The sequence below is a fragment of the Anabrus simplex genome, chromosome 2 (genome assembly GCF_040414725.1).
Source record: "Anabrus simplex isolate iqAnaSimp1 chromosome 2, ASM4041472v1, whole genome shotgun sequence".
Taxonomy (NCBI): Eukaryota; Metazoa; Arthropoda; class Insecta; order Orthoptera; family Tettigoniidae; genus Anabrus; species Anabrus simplex.
The window spans coordinates 485,209,142-485,234,141 of record NC_090266.1 but is presented as its reverse complement, the minus strand read 5'-3'; the positions used below and the strand labels follow the sequence as shown (position 1 = coordinate 485,234,141).

The following is a 25,000-nucleotide window of genomic DNA, read 5'->3' as shown; positions in this document are numbered from 1 at the left end:
CCCGCACTGGCAGTAAAATTAGGGTCCCCTTCATTAAACTCCTTCTGGAAATACACCGCCTTTTCTTGTAGAATGGGGCCAGATATTGGCAGGCTCTTTTCCCGGTGTTGAGTGAACCAAAGAAATAGCGCTTCACTTACTTTTTCGTACTCACACTTTTTCATTGTTTTTCTAATTTTCAGTGCATCACTTGTTGCTCTGGTAGAGCACCATTTTTCAATTTCTTCCCTCTTTTTTTTTCCAGTCTCCCACTGTAACACGTCAAACACCATAATCTGAAGCCACTTTTTGAAGAGTTTCCCCTTTGTCCAGTCTCTTTAATGCACTCAACTTGTCTTCCACAGAAACAATCACTTTCTTCCGTTTACTCACCATACTCACAAAGGATATGAAAACTATAACATCCACACCCAACCAATACTATAATGAACAATGACTGAAGACTCACTGCACCTGTCCTTGAGAGAAAAACCGGTCCTACCGCCAGCGGTCAGGCCAATGCTTGTCCCACGGTCGCACTCTCCACCACACCGGGTGTCCCTGAATTTAGTCTCCACCAAAAGTTCAAATTAAGTCTACCAGTGTCGGATAACACGGAATGTCGGATAAGCAAAGGTCGGATGAGCGGGACTCTACTGTATTTGTACATCAATTACATAATGTTACAAGACAAGTACAGGACAAGCACATGGTGAAGTGATGACATAAATGTATGTTTGTACAGTCGTACGTACAAAACAAACCACTGACAGAACAGAAGCGTGACTCATCAGAGAACACGACGTTCCGCCATTCCCTCATCCAAGTCGCTCTAGCCCGGCACCATGCTAGGCGTGCACGTCTATGCTGTGGAGTCAATGGTAGTCTTCTGAGCGGACGCCGGGAGTGCAGGCCTCCTTCAACCGATCGACGGGAAATTGTTCTGGTCGATATTGGAACAGCCAGGGTGTCTTGCACATGCTGAAGAATGGCGGTTGATGTGGCGTGCGGGGCTGCCACCGCTTGGCAGCGGATGCGCCGATCCTCGCGTGCTGACGTCACTCGGGCTGCGCCTGGACCCCTCGCACGTGCCACATGTCCCTGCGCCAACCATCTTCGCCACAGGCGCTGCACCGTGGACACATCCCTATGGGTATCGGCTGCGATTTGACGAAGCGACCAACCTGCCCTTCTTAGCCCGATCACCATACCCCTCGTAAAGTCGTCTGTCTGCTGGAAATGCCTCCGTTGACGGCGACCTGGCATTCTTAGCTATACACGTGTCCTGTGGCACACGACAACACGTTCTACAATGACTGTCGGCTGAGAAATCACGGTACGAAGTTGGCCATTCGCCAACACCGTGTCCCATTTATCGTTCGCCACATGCGCAGCACAGCGGCGCATTTCACATCATGAGCATACCTCAGTGACGTCAGTCTACCCTGCAATTGGCATAAAGTTCTGACCACTCCTTCTTGGTGTTGCATTTGCTCTGTCAGTCAGTGTATATTTACACATTGGTACTCATCTGGTAGTTGTAATCCTTGGCGGCATAGCAGACGAGAGACCCATTTGGCCCTCTCTGCTATTTACCCTTCCATAATGGGTGGTTGCACGTCACATATAACTTCCTGGCATTCCGCCATACTTATTAAATTATCACACATTTACTATTTCAAATATTAACACTGTTGGTATTCAATGGAATACTATAATAACATTTAATCATCCTAGACCCAAATTAATTTATTTACACTGTTATCTCTTTGTCCCCTTTTTCGCACAAAGGACTCAACACAACGGCGGAGTGTCAATATAAACGCCCGACGTGCTTCGCATTGTCCGGCCCGTCCGAATCACGTTGCACTCTTGAAGAGTTTATTATGAAGATGGTTCGATTCCTACAATACAGGCTCAATTAATTCACTGTTATTCTCATGTACTGTTCATCACATAGTAGCGTACCTCTGCGTTTACTGTTTTTAGGAAAAGAGAGTATTTTCTCTCCTTGGAAATACTATCTACTCTTTAGACTTCATAAACTATATATCTCAAAGTCTCAAATTGTTACGTGATTTGGAACGTTTAACTTTACTCAACTGACTGGAACACGACGAAAACACTACAAGTCACTTCGCCCACACACGAACACATCATGTAAGTATACGCGGTCGTTCGTACAAAATGCCAGTTGAATCAGTGGCACACGACAAATTCTGACTAAGCTGCGGGCGACGAGTCAGCGTCAAAATAAAATTTCAGAGTAAGCTGGTGAGTGTTCATTGCGCTCATATTTATCGGTGAATGCCTTCCTCGTGGCGTAGCTGACGTCATTTCTCAGAGAGAGGGGGGTGGATTTCTCAAATCGGCACTTGCACTCCGAACTGGAAATTATAAATTATATCAAATTAATCCCCTCATTTGGAACATACACTGGATTGAATATGATCTAACGATCATAGATTTTGGAGATATAGCCATCGCTCCTGATTTTTCGTGGGCTTGATAGCATCTCTCCCAGCGTGGTCACCTTCCAGCCAATAGCAATCAAGGTGCTCATGTTCCAAGAAAGTACGTCTTCAATTTATTTAATTTGCAATTTAGTATTGATTATTCCTCCGTGCATGACATCTAAAATGTTCCGTAAGTTGATCCATATAACTGCAATAATTTATTGATGATTACTTTCGAAACTATATTATTTCACTCAGATCTTTCAAGATGGTATTCCTGAGTCGTCAACTAAATTTTGTGATTGGTCTACGAACGAGCGGTCGATTTGAATCTTCACCTGCAACAACTTAACCCATGATTGCCGTGGAAAACTCTGTACCTTTCCATTCTCTGATTCCGAGAATCCGTGACGTAACGGGAAGTTTGTGCTCACCAAAGTATACCTTCGCAGCGCTAATGTTGCAACCCTTTCTATTGTTTCTGGCTAGCCTTTCTCTTCTTGTACGAAACACATTTGTGAACATCCGTATCCTCTGGCCCCTAAATTAATAGGCCCCCCGATGTGAGGCAGCTCTCTACCCATTGTGACGAGCTAATCTCCCAGGCTCCACTGTGTCCCGTCCTCCGCTCACAGATGAAATATTGTCAACTAAAATCCTGTACTTCAATAATTGTACCCTATTTTCTTTCATATATCAAATCATGATTAAATTATGACCCCGATCATGCAGGTTCAATATATATATATATTTTTTAAAGCACCAACCCACATCATCTTACCAAGGAGATGAGAGTTGTTGGGGGAAGAGAATTTGCCTGTTTGCCTATTTTATTCCTGTCTACAGAAACATAGGCTTTTAAGACATAAATCCATTCTAGGCTCTTTTTTTACAATAAGCCATTGATTTCATTGTGCCTATAAATGCCTATTTAAGGGGTTTGTGCATGTTTGGAGTATAATTGCCTATTTAATGTCTTTTGACAGTCCTTTAAAGGAGATTTTTTCCCAATGCTTTATATTCTAGCTAGTGTGGTCGAGACAATTGATAGGTGGGTGGGTAATGTGCGTTAACTGCACATATGACTGAAATTGAGTTCTCAAGTAAGCCTTGTGGAAGAATGCAAGTCCAGGCTAACTCCAATCTCAAATATAATCGAAGATTTGGCATGTTTTCCGTGTTAATTTGCTAAAATCACAGTTGTGGCCGTGCAAAGATCATTGCCCAGCATGCTGTGATTCAAACAATTTTCACCACTGTAAAGCGTATTTTATGCATGCATATAGAGCATTATCTCCCTCTCCATAGCAGTTCCTGCCTGTGTGATTACTAGGTGATTCATATCAAGGCAGAAGCCAAGCATGTAACAATGTTTTCTGACATATGTGTTGGACAAAATAAAAACTGTCATGTTACAGCTATCTGCATGGCTGCCCTACAGGATTCAGCCACCCTCCAGACTACTGGCAACAAATTCCTGGTATCCAGTCGTACACATATGGAAAGTGATATGGATCTTAGTATTAGAGAAAAATGCAAGAGAAAGTTTAAAGGTAACATTGAACACACACGACTTGGCACAGATAATGAGACAGGATGTAACGAAGAAGCCATTCATAGTCAAAGAAATGGAGGGAAACTAGTTCCTTGACATTACCTCACAACTGGAAGGCTTTCTGCAACATTGACGTGTTAATAACAACGGTGACCGCCTGAACTGAAGAGAAATCAAGTGGCTACATTACAAGAAGGATAAATTGGGCATTCTCTTCTACAAGACTATCCTTGATGAGGGAGCATTTCAAGAACGTTTTTTAAGGAGGGGATGAACCACTACATTTACACCACTGAATACATACAATGAAGCTTCACCAATCTCTTTCTTGAAGAATAAGGACATGCTTTATTTACTGAAGTTTATGTCTAATGTTTTCCATTCCTTCTATCAAGCACTCATTACAAGTGCAAATGTCTAATAAGTGTATCCAGACACAGTTTCAAATGCAAAAGATGATGAGTACACCACAGCTTTAGCTATGGCTGCACACTACATGTTTACCCCATGTTTACTACATGTTTACTGCTATAAAATAAAAGAGCTCTGTAATAAAAAAATAATTATTTTTTTATGGCACTGGATTAAACTGAACTAAGCGTATACTATTACTAAAACACATCTGTCTCCTAAATTACATATATTATCAATTCCATTCAATCTGTGTCCAGTTTCTTTTCAAGTAACTTGAGGGGTTTTCTTTTTCTTCTAAAATTAAAAGAGTAAAGATGTGTAATTTTTACAATAGAACCAAGATGTATTGCATTACACTGACGTAAGTGTACAGTAATTTGCCTCCTTTTTTAAAGTTACAGGTCTAGTTTAAGTACATACTGTTTTATTTTCTGATCATCAAACAAGTTTAAAATTTTTGTACTTATAAATATAATCCTATTGCTATTGTATTTTCATTGTTTAGCAATGTGTGCTTGATAGAAAACACATTTGCAACAACAACAACAACAACAACAACAACAACAATAATAATAATAATAATAATAATAATAATAATAATAATAATAATAATAATAATAATATAGGCGTAGGGATGTGGCGACCCCATCGCCCAGTGGGAAACCACTGCAATCAGCCACCCGGGTATTGGTGGGAAAACCATAACTTGTTGGGTTTGGAGGAAATGCCAGCCCAAAACCGTGAACATCTTCGGTACACAATGGCCCAGAGTGTAGCACCTGGGAAGAGTGGTGTGGCCAGGGCTCCTTAGCCATAGTGAAGGCGACCTGTCTAGGGGTGACAACCTCGAATAATAAGCCTCCCAAGCTAACAACTAGGGTAGTATCTTGGACGGTGGCTCGCTAATGTCCCATGAAGAATCTTCAACTGAGCACGAAGGAAAATTTCGCCGAATGCACTACCCCAGGTGGTAACCAATCCACTGTCACCCATGGTGACGTTAGCGGACCTTCCGATTCTGGGGAGTCTGCACCGACATGCTTTAAGGATGAAACAAAATGAAATCGCGTATGGCTTTTAGTGCTGGGAGTGTCTGAGGACATGTTCGGCTCACCAGGTGCAGGTCATTCGATTTGACGCTCACTGGAGCATCCTGAAATCACCGGACATTAACTCAGATCAAGACAGCAAAGCTTCTTTGCAACATTTAATGCTAACTCACTGCTAAAGTGGGTAAACTGAAACATCTGACTGACTAACACGACACAACACAGTACTGACAGCAGGAGAGGAAGCCAGATTTACGGACGAGCATGCCTTTGAGTCCCAAGGCTACAAAATCCTCAAAGGAAAAGTTGGTCAGCGGGTAATGAAGAATGTACTCCACTTAGGTACAGATTTATAATCAGTCACAGGATTCTGGATTCAGTCACCGTCTTTACCTCCCCGAGCAGTCGTATATCCATCCTCTCTCTCAAATGTGCTAACAAGGGCTACAGTGTAGTCGATGTACATGGTCCCAACAACCAGGACAACAGAAGCAATCCAGACAGAAGTGACAAATTTTGGGAAGACTTAGAGGATATTCTCTCCAATCTTCCTGAGAGCCACACCGTCATACTGCTGGTGACTTTAATAATAATAATGTTACGTCCCACTAACTACTTTTATGGACGCCGAGGTACCGGAATTTTGTCCGACAGGAGTCCTTTTACGTGCCAGTAAATCTACCGGCACGGGGCTGACGTATTTGAGCACTTTCAAATACCACCGGACTGAGCCAGGATCGAACCTGCCAAGTTGGGGTCAGAAGGCCAGTGCCTCCACCGTCTGAACCACTCAGCCTGGCTGCTTGGTGACTTTAATGCCCAATTGGGAAGAAAGAAAAAATACAGAAACATAGTGGGCAATTAACCGGCACATAAGCGAATCAACCTTAATGGAAAACTCTTGGTGGATCTGTGTAGGACTTTTTTTGGGTTGGTCATGATGTCAACAGCCTTCAAACACCTGCCAAGGAAGCAGAAGACTTGGATTTCACCTAATACAAACCTGGGTGAATTTCAGATAGATCATGTGGCCATTTTATGGAAATCTCAAAAGGAAATACAAAACGTGAAGGTACTAAGAAGCTCCAATCTGGACTCAGACCACTACCTCTCAAAGGTCACTAGACTACACAAGATTTGACAAAGAGCGACTTAAGAACAGTCAAGAAGTAAGGCAGAGACTGAACAATACAGATCTCAACAGCTGGGACCAACTGAAGGAGACTCTTGTCAAGGCGGCCAATGAACTCGCCCCCCTTGTTAGAAGAAGGAAGCATCTGTGATGTACTGAAGACTGTGATAATGCAATAGCCCAAAGACAGTCAGCCTGGGTGAAGTGGAATTCTAAAAAGACCAAGGAAAATTGGGAGAACTTTTTGGAACAAAGAAAGCTTACAGCCAAGATAATTCGAGGAACCAAACGGACCTTCACACAAAACCAACTAACCCGAATCAAAGAGAGCTTTGCTAAGAATAACACCGGAGATTTCTACAGAACCTTCAAGCAGACTCAGAAAATACACTCCGCCAAGCCTTCACTTCACAAGGCAAACTGGCTTTTAACAACAAGGACAACTGCCACATTTTAGCTCAGTACTTCAAAAACCTACTCAACTGTGACCCACCCAGCAAAGACTTCGACTACAAACAATCCACACCAAACCCGGACTCGCTGCCTCCTTCATTGGCAGAAGCTGGTCAATCCATTCAACTTCTTAAGAATAATAAGGCAGCTGGAGAGGACTCTATTGTTGCTGAACTGTGGAAATGTGCTGGAAGCAATGCCGTGGGCAAGCTCAACGAGATCAACCAGGACATCTGGGAAACAGAGAAATTACCACCCGATTAGAAATCGGCTCTGATCCACCCACTTCACAAAAATGGAGAGATTTTACTGATCTAAACAACTACCATGGAATTTCCCTCATCCCGGTAACATACAAGATTCTCTCCAAGGCGTTACTAACAAGGGCAGAAAATCAGCTGTATAGTCAAGTGGGAGAATATCAGGGAGGCTTCAGGAAAACCCAATCCTGTGCTGAACAGCTCCTCAACCTTAAAACTTGTACTTGCATACTCCAAGATGAGGAACCGCAAGGTGGTCGTCACCTTTGTTGATTTTTTTTTTTTGCTATTTGCTTTACGTCGCACCGATACAGATAGGTCCTATGGGGACGATGGGACAAGAAATGCCTAGTAGTGGGAACGAAGCGGCCGTGGCCTTAATTAAGGTACAGCACCAGCATTTGCTTGGTGTGAAAATGGGGAAACCACGGAAAACCATCTTCAGGGCTGCCGACAGTGGAGTTCAAACCCACTATCTCCTGGATGCAAGCTCACAGCTGCGCGACCCTAACCTTTGTTGATTTTAGGAAGGCCTGCAATTCTGTTGATAGAGAAACGCTTAACAAAGTACTCCAGGAACTAGGGTTTGACAACAAAACTTGCAGACTCATCCTAGAAACCTTGACCAACACCCATTCCAAGGTTAAATTTAGAGGCGAGATCTCAGAAAGCTTCAAGATAAAAACTGGAGTGAGACAAGGGGATGGACTTACTCCACTTCTCTTCAACTGTGTCCTTGAAAAGGTTGTGAGAGAATGGAGCAAGGAACTGATCAACTTGGATGTTCAGAGTGGTGTCTACTTGGGCCGTAAAAACGATGGATTGGTTGCAGATTGCCTGGCCTTTGCAGATGGCATGGCACTGACTGCTGATTCTCTTGAAATGGCAACAATGTAGGTAAACTGCCTCAGGAAACAGGCTGCCAAAGTGGGTCTTCATGTGTCACTGGATAAAACAGAATTCTTCACCAACATCAAAGAAGCTAACAGAGAGATGTTACTAGAGCAGGGAAACATCAAGAGGACTGAGAAATTTAAATATCTTGGCAAATGGATTGAACCTAACTTATAAGAAAGAGCATCATTATCCATAAGAGTCAACAAATTGGAACTAGCCTATCAATTGACTAAGAACACCTACAACAAGAAATGCCTGTAACGCAACCTGAAACTTAAAACATTACACATCAGTCACATGACCAGAAGCCCTGTATGCCATGGAGCGTCTTTCCATGAACCAAAGAGGTCTGGTAGAGAAATTGGAAGTCAGAGAGAGAAGAATCCTCAGGAAGATCCTAGGCCTGGCAAAGGAAGATGAGGAATTCCAAAGGCGACATAACTCTGAGCTCTACTGCTCTCTGACTGCGCAAGGAAAAAGAAGGGTAGCTTTCTATGGCCATGTTGCAAGATTGCCTCCAAACCGACCAACCAACCGTCTGTTCAGCTTCTGCCAAACAAGAAGGTTCGTACCACTTGGCTGACAGAAACCAAGAAGGATATTAAAGAACTAGGAACAACAGATCTCCAAAACAGACAGTCTGTGAGATGCACCCTGAAGGAAGTCAGTGGATTTCAGGAAAAACCCTGAAGTACCCCCTGGACAGAAGAGAGAAAGGAGTTACACCACCAGAAGATGCGACAATACTGGGCAAAGATCAAAGCCCAACAGTTGAACAAGCGTGGTCCAAAGTAGGCCCATTTCAAAGAAGAAGAATACTGCTTATAATGGTAAATATATTTTAAGATTTTAAATGAAGGCTGGTATCCAAATCTATATATATATACACATATATATATATATATATATATAAAGTAACTTGTCCTGACTGACTGATTCATCATCACCGAGCCAAAACTACTGGACATAAAGAAATGAAATTTTGGGGATATATTCATATTAACATGTAGGTGCTCGCTAAGAGAGGATTTTTTGATATTCCTTTGTTAAGGGGGTGAAATGAGGGGTGAAATTTAAAAATGAGTGTATCTATATATCAAAACTTTAAAAGTTTACAGATGTAAAAATCTGTATTTAGAATTTTCTTTAAAAATAAGGAAACATGTATTTTTTTGTTTTCGGAAAACCCCAATAGGAGGGATGAAAAAGGGGTTGAGTGCCTTTAATGAGGATACTCATACCTCAGAAACTGAAGATACTACGGACCTGAAAATTGGTATTTGGGATCTCCATTGAAAATAAAGAAACATGTATTTTTTGGTTTTTGGAAAATCAAATTAATAGGGGGTGAAAAGAGGGCGAATTTTTAAAATGAGTGCATCTATTTCTCAAAACTTTTCAAGTTTACAGATGTAAAAATTGGTATTTAGAATCTCATTGAAAAATAAAGACATAAGTATATTTTTTTCATAAAATCCCAATAGGAGGGGTGAAAATGGGGTTGAATGCCTTAAATGGGGATACTTAAATCTCAGAAACTGAAGATATTACAGACCTGTAACTTGATACTTTTGATCTCTTTTAAAAATAAAGAAACACATATTTTTGTTTTTGTTTTTGGCAAATCCAATTAATGGGAGGGTGAAAAGGGGGTGGGGGGGGGTGAATTTTTAAAATGAGTGTATCTATATCTCAAAACTTTGAAAGTTTACAGATGTAAAAATTGGTATTTAGAATCTTCATTAAAATTAAAGAAATACATATTTTTTGTTTTCGGAAAAACCCAACAGGAGGGGCGAAAAGGGGTGATAAAGGGGTTGAATGCCTCTAATGAGGATACTAATATCTCAGAAACTGAAGGTATTACAGACCTGAAAATTGGTGTTTGTGATCTCCTTCAAGAAACACGTATTTTTTTGTTTTCGGAAAATCTCAATAGGAAGGGTCGAAAAGGGTGAAAATATGTTGAATGCCTTTAATGAGGCTACTTATATTTCAGAACCTGATGATATTACAGACCTGAAAATTGGTATTTGGTATCTTCTTTAAAAATAAAGAAACATTTTTTTTTTCTTTCTTTTGGAAAATCCAAATAGTGGGGGAGTGAAAAGGGGGGTGGACTTTTAAAATGAGTGTATCTATATCTCAAAACTTAAAAAGTTTGCATATGTAAAAATTGATATTTAGAATCTCCTTTAAAAATACAGGAACACATATTTTATTTCTGTAAATCCCAATAGGAGGGGTGTAAAAGGGTGAATAATGGGTTGAATGCCTTTAATGAGGATACATATATCTCAGAAACAGAAGATATTAAGGAACTGAAAATGTGTATATGGGATCTCCTTTTAAAATAAAGAAACACGTATTTTTTGTTTTTGGAAAATCCAATTAATGGTGGTTAAACAGGAGTGACAAATTGGTGTGAAATTTTTGAAAGACTATATCTACAGAATATCTGAGAAACGTAGAATGTTACAGACGTAAATGTGGTATTTGGAATCTCCTGTAAATGTAAAGAAACATAGGTGATTTGTTTTTAACTCCTCTGAAGGGGAACTAAAATAAAGAAACGTGTATTTTTAGTTTTTGGAAATACCACTTGGGTGGAAGGGGGGGGGGGTAAAAGTGAATGAAAATGGTGTTGAATTCTTTTAATTAGGCTACTGTTATCTCAAAAAAGAAGATCATACAGACGTGAAATTTGATATTTGGAATCTGCTTTAAAAGTAAAGAAACACGTATTCTCGGAAAATCCAATGAATGGGGAGGGGAGGTGAAAGAATTGAAAAATTAATTGATTTCATTGTATGACAATACTTACATCTAATAAAAACTAAAGTTGTTAGGGCCTACAGACGTGAAAATTGGTATTTGGATCTCTTTTAGAAACAAAGAAAAACCCGTTTTTTGGAGGGGGAATCATCTTGGGGGGGGAGTGAAAAGGAGTTGAATTCCTTTCATGAGGACACACAAATCAAAAATTGAAGTTAGAGTCGTGATAATTGGTATTTAGAAGATCCTTTACTTTAAAGAAACAAGTATTTTTTACCGGAAAATTCACTTAGGGGGAGGGGATTGTGAAACTGAAAAAAAGTGAATGATTTTTATCTCAATACTGAAGGTAATAGACGTGAACATTGCTGTTTGGAATCTCCTTTAAACATAAAGAATCACGCATTCTTTTAGGTTTTTTGGGGGGGGGGGGGGTAAATAAACTTAACGGCGGTGGGGAGTAAAAGGAGACCAATTGATTTTATTGTTCATAATGTATTTATAAGGAGCCTCCGTTGCTCAGGCGGCAGAGCGCTGGCCTCTCACAGCTGGGTTCCATGGTTCAAATCCCGGTCTCTCCATGTGACATTCGTGCTGGAAAAAACGGAGGCGGGACAGGTTTTTCTCCGGATACTCCAGTTTTCCCTGTCATCATTCATTCCAGCAACACTGTTCAATATAATTTCATTTCATTTATCATTCATTAATCATTGCCCCAGAGGAGTGCGACAGGTTTTGGCAGCCGGCACAATTCTTATTGTCCATTCCTGACCCTGTCGAATGACTGGAAACAGGCTGTAGATTTTCGATGTACTTATTCTGATCATAAACCGATCATTTTTAATCGTTCCTGGGTTTGTTTTCAAGAGCCATCTTTTCCTTCGGAGAATGTTCTTAGATTACAGTAGATTCTCCTGGCATATAAATAAAAATTTAAACACATTTGAAATAAACGATAGGAATGAGATTGACCGTCCAATTGTTCATCTCTATAATAAGGTCAATAATGCAGGGAAGTATGTCATTCGTATTGCCAGAAATCCCGCACACTTGCCTACGCGCGACAATGGTGCTGGTCACATTCTCGACAATGACAATGGCAGCAGATGTAATTTACCGCCAAGTAGCGGTCTTGCATCAAGCTGTGGGGTCCAGAACATCAATAATAATAATAATAATAATAATAATAATAATAATAATAATAATAATAATAATAATAATAATAATGTTCTGGACCGTCGTCAAATGTGCGGACCTCGCTGGAAACGGGTCCTGGATGGGTAATGACTAAGAATGCAGTCCGGCCGCGGGTTCAGTATCGCCAAGGCACCCAAGACGATACCACGCTGGATCTCCTCAAGGATTTGATCCATATTAAAAATGCTTATAGGAATGGATGGCAATGACTTAGGGACCCAACTGACCGGGTGAAATGCCTGGACCTCGCCCGGGAAGTACGAAATCGATTGCTGGAAAGAAAGATTGAAAAGTGGGAGGAAACTTGCAGTAATCTATTAGAAAACGAGCCAGATCGCGAATTTTGGCGGATTCTCTCAGAAAACGAGTCAGATCACGAATTTCGGTGGATTAAATATAAAACAATAAGCATTCAATTCTAAATTTCAGTATAATACCGTAGCGAAGCACGGGTATCTTGCTAGTATTTTAATATAAGCATAATATTGGTGCAACAAGCACCACTAAACCAACAAAAGGGAAGTACAATATTTATATATTGGTGATTATAGGGAACCCCTTGAAACTTTAATTTATTTCAAAAATAGCATATCTGGATTTAACACACTTTACCCACTTAGCGACCTGCCAATTATTTTCTCATTTCTTAACAACTGTTTACCCCACTAACAATAAGAAGATAGCGCTAGGGGAATTTCCATTAGAACAAATAAGGAACAATTACGCCTACCACCTCCAAAGATGATACATGAGAACTCTGTTGTGCCTACCCATATTCCATACCTTCCTCTGTCTGCGAATTGTCGGGATGCTCTGTCTTGACATCATTTAGAGATCTACTTTGAAGAAGTGAGTTCAGTAATGTGTACAGAAAAATCTTCCAAGTTTTACGGGCTGAAGCAGTGGATTACCAGAGATCCGAACTTCACTCTTGATGGAAGGGTAGGCTTCTGCCAAGTTTGCAGTAAGGAGATAAGTTAATTTGTTCCTTCTATCCTTTTGTGATTGAGGACTATGATCACATTTTATTGAAGTGTCTATAAGCTTATTAATTTTTGTGTCGAACTGTTTTGTTGCAATGCTATATAAGCAGTGAACATTCAGAAATTTAAGTAAAAATTAATTTCTGGATGAGGAGCTAGAACGTTATCTCGAGACAACCATGGCGGCACTTGTTACAGAGTGGATGAGAATTAAAAATTGTTATTTGAACTGTTATTCACCTCCTGTGAAAGAGATTTACATAATGCAATTTTTCAACTCCCTTTTAAATAATTCATAACTAACTTTCACCAGCGCTGTGTTTGGGCTCTAGAGAACTCTATACAGTACTGCCAAATTATAACTGAAATATTCTTAAGAACATACTTTCACATAAATTACAAATACATTCACTTACTCCCATCAACTACTTTTACGGTTTTTGTTGATGCTGTGATGCCATAATTTTGTCCCGCACAAGTTCTTTAAAGTGCCAGTAAATCTACCGACAAAGGGCTGACATATCTGAGCACCTTCAAATACCACCGGACTGAGCCAGGATCGAACCTGCCAACTAGGGCTCAGAAAGTCAGCGCCTTAACCATTTGAGCCACTTAGCCTGGTGTATGAGACAGTTACTTCATGTATGCTAAGCATTAATGCCAATTAGCCCAACAATAGAAATAGATAGTTAACATATAGGAACAATGTCACTTAAATCAATGTTATTTTTTTCTGATCAACGTGAAAAAAAAAATACCACAATGTAGATCAGCGCAAAACTACAGTGATTGCTCTCAACCGAGTGCAGAAGACTGTATCAACGCAGACTTTCTACTGCACCCCCTGAACAGCAACCAGCAACAATTTACTTCACATCAGTGTACTGCAATGGTGGGAGACAATATCCCACTGCAATTGTGGGAGACAGTATCCCAGCCTATTTTACATAATGGTGCCTATGTACTTGCCTGTTTTGGCAATTTTTAGAGTCTATACGCCTGCTTATTTTAACCGTTTTTAGTGCCTATAACTAATGATTGCATCATAGCAAAGAACAGTTTATTGCAGAAAAGTGAACATTTGAAAGGAGATACTAGTACCTTGAGGGTCCACTTCTAGCTTGGATACAAACTTTGATAAAGCAGGTACAGAGGCCTACAGGTTTTGCATTGTATCCTGTGGTGTATATGGATTCCCGTATCTGTTGCAACTGATCCTCTAGATCACGTAAACTTCTACACTGCTGATGCTGGTGCCCCAAATGGTCCCAGATATGTTTGATGGGGTTTAAATCTGGTCATCGAGCAGGCCACGAAAGTGTGGCAACGTTGCAGACACATTCCTAAAATAACCCTGCTGCGAGCGGCCCAGTGTTATACTGCTGGAAATACTGTAGCTGTTTGGAATCCCTGTCATGAAGGCCAACATATATGCAGTCACAGGATATCCTGCTGTCAACGTCCCTCATATCATTACAAAGGGTAATCAACTGTTGTATGTGATGGCCCCCATGAGCAGCACATTGGCAGTGGGGACAGTGTGTACTGCCACAGCAAAGGTCGAAATGAGGTGCTCATCATGAGACCTCAACACACAAACATGGCCCCCATCAGTGTAAAAAGAGAAGCTAGATACATCACCACTAGAGATGACCCGGTTCCAGTCCATAAATGTCCAGGTTTGTTGTTAACGGCACCACTGTAACCAGACACAACGGTGGGTGTAGATGACTAAGACATGTAATGAGACTAAATTTCCTTCAGCAAAGCACCTTGAAATGGTTCGGGCAGACAAAGGGGGTTGTAACAATGGTGCTATATATGCATGTATGACAGACTCCACAACAGTTGGATCCACGCATGTTTGTCGGAGAATTAGACAATAGTCCGTCCAGGTGGTTAGTCGAAGGCGTTCTGAGCAGAGAGAGAGAGAGAGAGAGAGAGAGAGAGAGCGAGAGCGAGAGAGTGTGTGTGTGTGAGTGTGTGTGCTCTTACTCATCCAATATTTCCAAGGCATGCCTTCACACATTCAATGGTTCCAACATACCCTAACTCTGTGGCCAAAATTGTCTAGAAGACAGGCGATTGGTCAATATGAGCATCCAGCCTCTTGCGTTCCAATAACATACTCCGTCTCAAACTCTGATAACTGGATGAAGTTTCTTTGAATGCACTGTAAAAGCATGTCAATTGGTTGATGACCTTTCCACAAGTGGAAGTAATGAGTCACTATGTCTGTGTAGCTTCTGTGACTCTGATGTAAAATTTATACATTTTACATAAGAGTTAGCAGTCAATACGCATAATATGAAATTTGTATCTTGTGATAGCTTCTGTGAGCCTATCCACAGGCAACAGGTGGCAGCATGACCACGACCTCCAGTGCCAAGGCTGTAAAACAAATAATTTCTCTAGTTAGAGCATTTGACTATTTGCTTGAGATGTAACTGTATATCGAGTTTGACAGCAAAATGACTTAATTTTTTTTTTTCTTCTGTCAATGACTGTAATATTTCAAATGCTATAAGTTCAAATTTTGACAGTGAAAGAACAAAATAGATCAAGTCTACATTGTACAATGCTTTAAAACAATGTACTCTTCTAAACATGTGTAATATTTCAAATGCAGTAAAGTTTCAAATTTGATAGCGAAAGAAGGAAAAGAGATCAGGTCTACATTGTACAATTCTTTAAAACACTGTACTCATCTTATCATGACAGATAAATTCTTTGTTTCATGACAGAAGAATGCTGCCTTAGGACAAGCCATAAATGTGACAGGTCAGTGAAGAGACCAATAAAGAAACCGCAAGCTGACACCTTAAAAATCAACGCTGTCAGTTCTCTGCCCTCTGTCTCTGTGGACAATAGTCTTATTACAAAGGCTTTCAGTAACTGTTGTAGTGTCCTAGAGGAAGACAGACAGCAAAATAGTAAACATAGTAATAATTGAAAACTTTTACCTGAATAGTACCTGTCACTCTATAGTAATAGTAAGTTCTTAAGTTGTGAAATGAAGGTTACAATGTTTAATATGTTAATTGAGGAGTGGAAAATGGATGTTCTATTGTAAATGAAATCTACCATGGCTAAAACAATATAGATGCTCTAAAAGGATCTGTCTTCATACATTTACCTTTCTGACACAAGCATACTTCACTTACCTTTGGTTTGCCTCAAGGAGAACTCTTCCACTTAAGAGTTGTCCAGCTTTCACAAACATGGGCGTTTCAAGAAGACACCTTACTTGGTACCAATGTGTTAGGGGTTCCGAAGGTGCTGTTGATAACCAAACAGTGGTGTTCTTGCCTATGAATGCAACATCGAACCAAAAAGCGAGGCCGTGCACTGTACCCGATTCGAGGAGGTGGAATTGGACGGGAATATCTGGAAAGAAGAATACAAATCATCACCAGGTACGTCATAGAAACAAAGGAAACACACTAACAACAGAATCGATATATACCGATGGAAAGAACAGTGGCTGGATCCGTAAGAACTGTATCTCTTAAAAACCATTGTATTCAGCATGTGATGCAATTGAACTTTTAATTAAATTGCTGGAAGAAGTTCAAGCCATTAAATTAGAACTGCACGGGAGAGAAACTGATTTGCGAATTCAATTAATGTATGTCATGAGAGATGACAATGTGAATCTAATAAAAAACCAGCAGCATGACACAGCTCAATAATTGTCTCAGACTGAGTTTTTAACACAGGAGAATGCTCTGCTGCACTGTAGGGTGAAGACTTTAGAGAATAGCATAACGGAGTTGGATCAATACTGAAGGACATACATCTTCATTATGGTCCGTTATGCCTTTTGGCGTTCAGTCTGAAAGCCTCTGTGAATTTGCTAATTGCCAACAATTCTCTATTTGTAACTAGTTCCAAGGCCTTGTTCAGTTCTATACCTCAAGAAGGAACACCCTAGAAATACAAGGTGTTCCCAAGTGAAGGAATGATAATATACTCGAGACTGTGAAACAGGTGGGAAAGGCTCTTAACATGGAAGTCACTGACAGTAAGTATGGTGGATGCATGTCACCACCTGCCATAGCAACTGAGTCAAAAGCACAATACAATTATTGTGAACAGTGTGAGGAGGTTTTGATAAGGACAGTTTTAAGTAAAATTCTTTTAAGAATAAAATTTACTGTGTCCACCTATTCAATACAATTATATTCTGTAGTGATTAAATCCTACATGAATTACATATACTAATTAGGAACATGTTTTGACCTATTTTTGGGCATCTTCAGCCTAATAATAATCTTAATGTCAAGTCTTTAAACCAACTAAACATTAGAACTTAAAACTAAATATAATTGTCTCATGCTTAATTTTTTTTTTTGCTAGGGGCTTTACGTCGCACCGACACAGATAGGTCTTATGGCGACGATGGGATAGGAAAGGCCTAGGAGTTGGAAGGAAGCGGCCGTGGCCTTCCGGGAGATAGTAGGTTCGAATCCCACTATCGGCAGCCTTGAAAATGGTTTTCCGTGGTTCCCCATTTTCACACCAGGCAAATGCTGGGGCTGTACCATAATTAAGGCCACGGCCGCTTCCTTCCAACTCCTAGGCCTTTCCTATCCCATCGTCGCCATAAGACCTATCTGTGTCGGTGCGACGTAAAGCCCCTAGCAAAAAAAAAAATTTTTTTTTTTACAAAAAATTGCGCTTTAGGTGATATTTACAAAGATTTACAATGTGTACATTAATTAAAATCCAGAATTTGTGACAGGTTACAATGTGTACATTAATTAAAATCTTTGTAAATATCACCTAAAGCACAACTTTTTGTAAAAAAAAATTAAGCATAAGACAATTGTATTTAGTTTTAAGTTCTAATGTTTAATTGGTTTAAAGACTTGACCTTAACCCCTTCAGTGGCACGCCCGAGAAATTCTCGGGTGGCGCACGCCTGCCCATAACGTCACCGCCCGAGAAATTCTCGTTTAGCTGCAGTGTTCATTTCGCGATCGCCCAATAATTTCTCGGGTGCTCTAATCGCTTTGGAAAATGTTTTCAAGCATTCTCAACAAATGGCGGGAGGATTTCCAGCTGTATTCACGAAGCGTCTGGCCTAAAATATGCCTTATCTTTTCTACTTTACATATACAACCTCTGGCCAGCTGACGAGGTAAACAGAAATGGCGAGCGCGAAACGGAAGAGAAGTTTGTCTGAAGACAAAATAAGGAACTACATCAAAGATGAATCTCTAAGTGACATTAGTATTTCTGATAGTAGCTATAATGGTACTATTGATTCTTCAGATGATGACCTCAGTAATTGTAGTGAAAGTGAAGAAGGTATTACGTCAGAAGCTAAGGTGATGGTAGATGTTGAATATACATTCGTTTGGAAAATGTGTAAGCCTGGGGATAGTGCGCGACCTAATATTATTCCATTTACGGCAAATCCTGGTGTGAGGATTATCAGAGGTGAGTGCGATTGACTGTTTTGAACTGATTGTAACAGATGAAATTGTAAATTTGACAGTGCCCGAAAAAATTCGTTGGCCCTATTCTAAAATTGCATTGAAAAACTTGTAAATAAATCTCCCATGGAAGGGCACAGTTTTGGAAAAAATAAACTCTTACAAAATTTGGCAATTGATTGCTTTAGTGTTGCTGATGGGAATAATACAAAAGCATGAAATAAGAATGTATTGCTCACAGGACAGTACAGGTCCTACTCAAAACACCAGTGTTTTATGATTTTTATGAAACTATAACACAGGCCTACTGTAAAAAAGTGTTAATAGGGTGTAAAGTAAGATTTTATTAACCTTGAATAATATATGAATGTGTTCCCTTAATAATTGTTACTCATTCCTTGCTTCCTAAAAATAAATAATTTCCTCCGAAAAACCTCACTTTTCTGGCACAGGAGGTCTCCCAAAACCCGCCACCGAAGGGGTTAAGATTATCATTAGGCTGAAGATGCCCAAAAATAGGGCGAAACATGTTCCTAATTAGTAGGGTCTATATGTAATTAACGTAGGATTTAATCACTACAGAATATAATTGTATTGAATAGGTGGACACAGTAAATTTTATTCTTGAAAGAATTTTACTTATTGTTATCTTCAATATGGAACAAATATGAGAATTAGTTACTTGTAAGGACAGTTTTATTGAATGCCACTGAGTAGAGAGTAATCTGAGAACAAGGCACCTTGGGCTACCCAGAGACAACATAATATACATCAAAGTGAGTCTGGCTGTGGAGAGGAGGATATTGGTGGCAATTGCACATCTGAAGTGAAGAAGAAAGGACTATGCTTTCTTATGGGGAAGGAATGGAACAATAACACTGCTGGGAAAAAAAAAAAAAGGGTTCTTGTATTGTAGTTATTAATAATGCTGATGATCTTGAACAGATATAGATGGTGAGGATAAAAAAGAAATAATTCACCATATTTTCTGGCATAATTAACATAATGTTTGATGAAAAATACAGACGAAAACCTCAGATGCGTAAATTATTTTAGGAATTCAGATATTTAAAAAAATATTTACAGTTCATTTACATTTAAGAGAAACATTTATATATATAAAATAAGAGTTTTATCTGTACGTTGCTCAGAATTTGAAAGGAATTGTATTTCTGTATCGGTCATGTGTCCACATTAACAAGAAAATGCACTTTTTACTTTTCCGTAATTTCTGTCTGTCTGTCTGTCTGTCTGTCTGTCTGTCTGTATGTATGTATGTATGTATGTATGTATACGCATCGCTAGAAAACGGGTAAAGAGAATTTAATGAAAATCAGTATGCAAAGTCGGGGAATAAGTCGCTAAAATCTAGGCCATGAATAATTTAATTCACGCTGATTGAAATGGTAGTTTAGGGGAAGGCCGAAAATATAATTTTCAAATATTTATGTTATTATTGGTCCTATCTTGATAAAAACGGATATACAAAGTTGGAGAATAAGTCGCTACAATCTAGGCTACAAATAATTTTATTCACTCTGAGTGAAATGGTAGTTTAGGGGAAGGATTAAAACTTAATTCTTAAATATTTGCATTATTAGTGGTCCTATCTCATTGAAAAATGGTATGCAAAATCGGAGAGTGAGTCACTACAATATAGGCTATAAATCATTTAATTAATGCTGAGTTATATGGTAGTTTAGTAGGAAGCGTAAAATTTAATTCTCAAATATTTATATTATTAGCGGTCGTATTGATAAATACTACATAACCAAAGTTATATAAAATTAAATTTCCGACCATTTATGTCTTATACATTTTTTTTGTTGTTGCTAGGGGCTTTACGTCGCACCGACACAGATAGGTCTTATGGCAACGATGGGATGGGAAAGGCCTAGGAGTTGGAAGGAAGCGGCCGTGGCCTTAATTAAGGTACAGCCCCAGCATTTGCCTGGTGTGAAAATGGGAAACCACGGAAAACCATCTTCAGGGCTGCCGATAGTTGGATTCGAACCTACTATCTCCCGGATGCAAGCTCACAGCCGCGCGCCTCTACGCGCACGGCCAACTCGCCCGGTTTTTATACATTTTTACCGTACTGCCTATGATAACACAGATATTCATGAATTGGTATTTTTGTTGCTTAGTCCATATCAACGCCGAGCCACGAGAAAATAGGTGAACAGCATTCAATGAAAATCGGTATATAGAGTCGGGGAATAAGAAACTACAGTCTAAACTATAAACAATTGTATTAACCCAGGGTGAAATTGTAGTTTAGGGGAAGGTGCCTAAAATGTAATTTTTAAATACCTATGTCATTGGTCCTCTCGAATTGTACTCCATAACAAAAGTTATAGAGAATACAATTTCCGGTCAATTATGTTTTATTCAGTTTTAACATACCGACTATGATAAGAGTGGTATTTCAGGGTCTGAAGAAAACTAAATGTGAAGGCCTACAATATCGAAAGCGCATAACATTGATCAACAATAACATTATATTGACCATTGTTTGTTGTGATGCTCTTTGTCTCTTATGCTGCCTCTCAACTCCCATAGACTGGATTACTGCTGCGTACCGAATATAACAGCCCGACTGAATATTGGCGGGAAATAGCCAGGGAGTTATAAAACTTTATTCTTTAGCATGCCATTCCTCTGGTTCATACATTTCTGATACAGCTGGTACATAACACACAGTGGTACATCATAGTATTCTAGCTATTCGATCCCTACTCTGACGCGCTGTTTTCATTGAGCAGTGGGCATACTTAAGGCAGATGCTCACTTAGTAGAGTAGTAGTAAGAGGAGTAGTAGTAGTATGGCATGGTCTAGAATAGCAATTAGGGCTATTCCAAATTATAGCAGCACAATTCACTAAATAACTGAAAATTCATCCCTGAAGAGAGCATTTTCTTAAGAAAAGCTTCTTCCTCTTCATTCTTATTAAATTCTACATTAATTTTATTCCAAATTCGCAGTGAAGAGGCGGTTTCTCCTCTGAGTTGGAGGAAAAATTTGCCTCCAAGTCAGATAGATATTTCCGCCACCACTGTAGTGAATTGATACTTTCCGACTCATCGGTACTCCTAGGAAACATATTAGTAAAAGGGCATAGTTTTTGCCCTGGGAGTCGCCACTATTCGACCCTCTCCCCACCGAAAAGGGACGAAGAGTGTTCGCGGCCCACGGCAGTCTGCGCCTTCGTCATTCCAGCTCTGGAACTTTGGACTGTTCGATCGGCAGTGTAGTTCTGTTCATTAAAAGTGAGAAAATGTGTGGTTTTCCATTTGATCGAGTATTTCATATTAAAGCATTGCTTTTTATCGCGCCATTCCTACTGACGTCATTGTAATGTATGTTCATTCCAGTTGGGAAAACCACTAAGACAGTCTTTCTGAGGATGTAAAAAAGCAGGTGGAGAATGAGTGTCTACCATTATTATGAAAGCTCCCCAACCTGATTGTGACTGATGGTATGTAAGCGGGTCTACCATTACAGTGACAATTCTCTAACTCGGTCTTCATATGAGAAGAGATGTTTGGCGACTTCCCCAGACGCGTTTCTATGGTAACGCTAAGAGCTATGCAATTTCATACAATCTTGCTCACAACGTGTACACTACCTAACCTAGAATTCTATATACAATGTAGAATTCCGTAGCGAAGCACGGGTACATCAGCTAGTCAAATATAATATAAACGCAATTGGTTCAACTCATTTGCGGTTAATCGTCATTTGGTGTAAAATTCCGGTGTGAGATTTGTTCTGAAAAGTCGAATAGGGTACATCAGGTAAGCTGGACACATGGGTTTGAAGTACCGAAACTGGAAAATATTCTTCCTGTTACGAGCTGACAATGACCTGAAGTGAAATAAACGTGTACTAATAAAAGTACAATTCATGTAAGAACATAATGACATGCCAGCAAAAAAAGAAAACTGTCCAACACAAGAAGGGCTGGGCATCGAAGGAGGGACCCCTGCTATATTTCCCCAAAATGTTCGTATCCGATTTTGTAAGAGTGATGTGTCCATCCACCCTTGTTCTTGGATATGAATGTGGATCCCTCGCGGATGGTTTTTGTTATTGAACAACATAAGGTGCAAGCTTTCTGCCATCACCTGTTACAGCAAGCATTGCCAAAGAGAATAGCATTGAAGAACATAGTTCTTTTTCGCTTCCGGTAGTGCGTACGATTACAATCGATGACCCTTTCTTATCGACTGTTTGACTTTGTGGCATACAGAAACCGATTGATGTCTGATCTGTGGTTCCTGTTTGGGAGAGCAAATATTCCTTCACTTTATGCTTCTCAATCAGAAGGCGATGAAAATCAATTACTTTTTGGTTGAAATCATTTGGAATTTTGTGGCATAATGGTGTTCTTCGTCGAAGAGAAAGTCCATTTCTCTTCATAAAATTAATCATCAAGCCGTACCTAACCTTGAAATCCGAGACACTGATTCCATGTGCAGCAACTATTTAATAGATAAGTAAAATTAAAAATTTATCTTTTCAATACTAATATTAAACTAAACAAGTTATAACATTTACTTGGAACTAGTTTCGATGCTGGTGAGCATCATCTTCAGCCAAATATGTGAACAGGCAATCGTAAATAAACATGCACTATGTGATCAAAAGTATCCAGACACCCCAAAAAACATACGTTTTTCATCTGAGGTGCATTGTGGTGCCACCTACTGCCAGGCACTCCATAGCAGAAACCTCAGTAGTCATTCGACATTGTGAGAGAGTAGAATGGGGCGCTCCGCAGAACTCACGGACTTTGAACATGGTCCGGTGATTGGGTGTTACTTGTGTGAGAAGTCTGTACGTGAGGTATCCACACTCCTAAACATCCCTAGATCCACTGTTTCTTATGTGATAGTGAAATGGAAACGTGAAAGGACACGTACAGCATGAAAGCGTAAAGGCCGACCTTGTCTGTTGACTGACAGAGACCGCCGACAGTTGAAGAGGATCGTCAAGTGTAATAAGCAGGCATCTATCCAGACCATCACACAGGAATTCCAAAGTGCATCAGGATCCACTCCAAGTACTATGACAGTTCGGCGGAAGGTGAGAAAACTTGGATTTCATGGTCGAGCGGCTGCCCATAAGCCACACATCACACAGGCCAATGCCAAACGACGCCTCGCTTGGTGTAAGGAGCGTAAACATTGGACGACTGAACAGTGAGAAAAATGTTGTATGGAGTGACGAATTGCAGTACACAATGTGGCGATCGGATGGCAGGGTGTGGGTATGGCGAATGCCCGGTGAACATCATCTACCAGTGTGTGTAGTGCCAACAGTAAAATTCGGAGGAGGTTGTGTTATGGTGTGGTCTTGCTTTTCATGGAGGGGGCTTGCACCCCTTGTTGTCTTGCGTGCAACTATCACAGCACAGGCCTACATTGATGTTTTAAGCACCTTCTTGTTTCCCACTGTTGAAGAACACTTTGGGGAAGGCGACTGCATCTTTCAACACGATCGAGCACCCGTTCATAATGCACAGCCTGTGGCGGAGTGGTTACACGAGAATAACATCCCTGTAATGGACTGGCCTGCACAGAGTCCTGACATGAATCCTACAGAACACCTTTGGGATGTTTTGGAACACCGACTTTGTGCCAGGCCTTACCGACCGACATCGCTACCTCTCCTCAGTGCAGCGATCCGTGAAGAATGGGCTGCCATTCCCCATGCAAACTTCCAGCACCTGACTGAACATATGCCTGCGAGAGTGGAAGCTGTCATCAAGGCCAACACCATATTGAATTCCAGCATTACTGATGGAGGGCGCCACGAACTTGTACGTTATGTTCAGCCAGGTGTCCGGATACTTTTGATCACATAGTGTATCATCATTATATCAATGCATATATAATCACTCTTAATATGGGACTTATGATGCCCCTAAAAGTATCTGGAGAAAACTTCAAATAATTACAATTTCATAATCTTGAAGTCACGATTAGAATGACACTTAACACAACAAAATTCTTTTCACTCAAGTTAGAACCTTTAAATTGTGAAGATATGTGCATTGATGTAATGATAATATGTTTATTTACGATTGCCTGTTCTCATATTTGGCTGAAGATGATGCTCACCAGTGTCGAGACTAGTTCCAAGTAAATGTTATAACTTGTTTAGTTAAATATTAGTATTGCAAAGGTGGATTTTAAATTTTACTTATCTATTATTTTCGGTTCAATACGGACTTAAAAATGAAATTCTTAAATTTAAATGAAGCAGCCAACCAGGCAAACTCATTGGCCCACCAATACTTGAGTCTTAAGAACAAAATTGGGAAACTAGGCAAAGATATTAAGTTTATTAAATAATGCATTACCCAAAATTTGACCCCTAATTTCCTAAAAAGTGTCACAAAAC

The 25,000-nt window shown here is 40.0% G+C and overlaps 1 protein-coding gene across 4 annotated transcripts in view; it reads right to left on the bottom strand.

The window, feature by feature from the left end:
• The window catches only part of LOC136864193 (histone-arginine methyltransferase CARMER), a 466,045-nt gene that overhangs the window by 157,898 nt on the left and 283,147 nt on the right, over positions 1-25,000 (bottom strand). For all 4 annotated transcript variants that reach the window (XM_067140868.2, XM_067140869.2, XM_068226203.1 and 1 more), the window contains exon 8: positions 16,315-16,537. In XM_067140868.2, the coding sequence (XP_066996969.2) occupies positions 16,315-16,537 (223 nt within the window). The remainder of the gene's footprint in view (positions 1-16,314; positions 16,538-25,000) is intronic.